The sequence below is a fragment of the Echinops telfairi genome, unplaced genomic scaffold, assembly GCF_000313985.2.
Source record: "Echinops telfairi isolate 266 unplaced genomic scaffold, ASM31398v2 ScPeMD7_7459;HRSCAF=8497, whole genome shotgun sequence".
Classification (NCBI taxonomy): domain Eukaryota; kingdom Metazoa; phylum Chordata; class Mammalia; order Afrosoricida; family Tenrecidae; genus Echinops; species Echinops telfairi.
In genome coordinates, this window is record NW_022111359.1 from 8,868,153 (window position 1) to 8,870,067 (window position 1,915).

The 1,915-nt window shown below is 51.7% G+C and overlaps 1 protein-coding gene across 1 annotated transcript in view; it reads left to right on the forward strand.

Moving 5' to 3' along the window:
* The first annotated feature begins 562 nt into the window (after window positions 1-562).
* The window catches only part of LOC101661491 (vomeronasal type-2 receptor 116-like), a 23,079-nt gene continuing 21,726 nt past the window's right edge, over window positions 563-1,915 (forward strand). Inside the window, exon 1 of the mRNA XM_045300074.1 lies at window positions 563-594. Coding sequence (XP_045156009.1) covers window positions 563-594 — 32 coding nt within the window. The remainder of the gene's footprint in view (window positions 595-1,915) is intronic.

Genomic DNA, 1,915 nt, shown 5'->3' on the forward strand with positions numbered 1-1,915 from the left:
CCTTGGGTAGGAATGGATAGTACAGGGAAAGATGTGGGCTTGTATGGGCTGCTCATGATCACTTTGGGTCCAGCTCAGTGAAATGACAATGGAATCTAATCAACTTGAATGCACTCCTGAAGGTTCAGTTCATTTAAGTTGCATCTGATTTTAGATGCCAAAGACATTTTAGTTGCTAGCACAAATCAGAAGGTCACTTTCCTACCAGAGGGAGTAGAGCATATTTTGTCCTTTGGAACCGGGGTCCTTTTCTTGCCTGCCCTACTAGAACAAGGCACATGAAGGAAAAGTGCTCATCCTAGAACTTTTCCATTTAAACACACATACACACACACACACACACACAAACACACGCACGCACACACACCAACAACCCATGTAAAAGAGCACTCTTTAATGAAATCGGTCCTGTGCAATGCAGTATCTACAAGATTGGTTATCTGTGACGTTCTCTGTGATCAAGGATTCATGGCCTCACATACAGGGAGGACTGGGATGCATTTCCATGTCATTGAAGGGGTAGCGCTGTGAGAGCTGATTCTCATTGGCAAATTGTCTAATCATGTCCAAGGACTTTCCATGGCCGAATGAAAGGTGAGTGATCAGAGCTGAGTGGACCCCCAAGAAGGAGCAGGAATAGGGCATTGCTGAGTGGTGTGATGGGGCCCATGAGGCCTAGAAGAGACGTCTAAAAGCCTTGCGATGAGGCCCATAGAGGGTCCTGGGACAGTTCTGAGGTCCAGAGCCCAGCCAGGGTTGCAGCGATCTGAGTGCGGATGAGTGCCAAGATCCAAAGACCTGAAGAAAGGAGACCAAGTCATCTGACACAGGGGGTCAGCTTGAGTTTAACCAGAAAGGTGAGTGGCTACTGTGGGAATCAATTTGTCCACAGTTTACTTGGAGGAAGAGGCTGTTGTCTGCATTAGACTGTGAGGAAGAAGGGCTGAAACTAGGCACCCAGTATTACAGACACCCTGAGGAGGGCTGGTCTTCAGGCACAGCAGAGTCCTCCCCTTGTTCATGGGGACAGTCTATGCCCTCTGCTCCTGCTACGGCAGTGGCGCAAATGGATCCAAGTTCAATGTCCACTGAGTAGGCGGTACTTCCCAGGGAGGGCAGGAGCCACTGCACATCAAGGGGGAACAAGAGCTCCTCGGGTCCTGTAAAGGTGTGCTCAGGGACCACCACGACATTCAGGAGGTTGAGATGGACCTGCACGATTGTCTGTGGGGCCAGACCAGCACTTCATATCCCAGGCAGAGGTGGAGCTCCTGATCAGCTTCCAAGAACACAACTACGGTCCTTGGACTGTGACCCTGCTCAACCTGTGGAGAAAAGGTTCTGAGTAGTGTGTCTCCAAATGCCAGGGATAGGCCCCAGGGGCAGTGAGAAGGATGTAGCTTGGTAGGAGAACTTTCTCCTCAACACTGCAGTTACCTACACATGCCCAGATGTTACCCTCATGGTGTCATGGATCCATGGAAGGGCTCTGCCCAGAACGCCCTTGGGGCTTTTAGCTGGCACAACACAGTCTGTCCCTCCTACTTCTGTAGGGGAAAAGGAGCTTACCTGATGTAGTTCCAGGGCCACCTGAGACTGTGAGTGGCAAGGTGGCTCCCCGGTGCCTGCTGCTGCATCTGAGGAGGGAGCAGAGGGGAGGGGTCAGGCTCTTCATAATGGAAGTGTCCCTGGAGGCTGAGGGCTTGAGGCAGTGGCCTGAGGAAAGCCAGAGCCAGCACAGAGCACATGGAAGAGCACACTGCCCACACAGAACCAAGCATGCAGCCCACCAGGTTCCCAAGGGAGTTGCTTCCGAAGCATTGGCTTACCTGAGCTGGGACCATGATCCACTCTCGGCAGTTTGTGGGCTTGAGTTGGGCTGCTGCTTGAGTTGCAAAAAGAAAAGAGTCTCAGG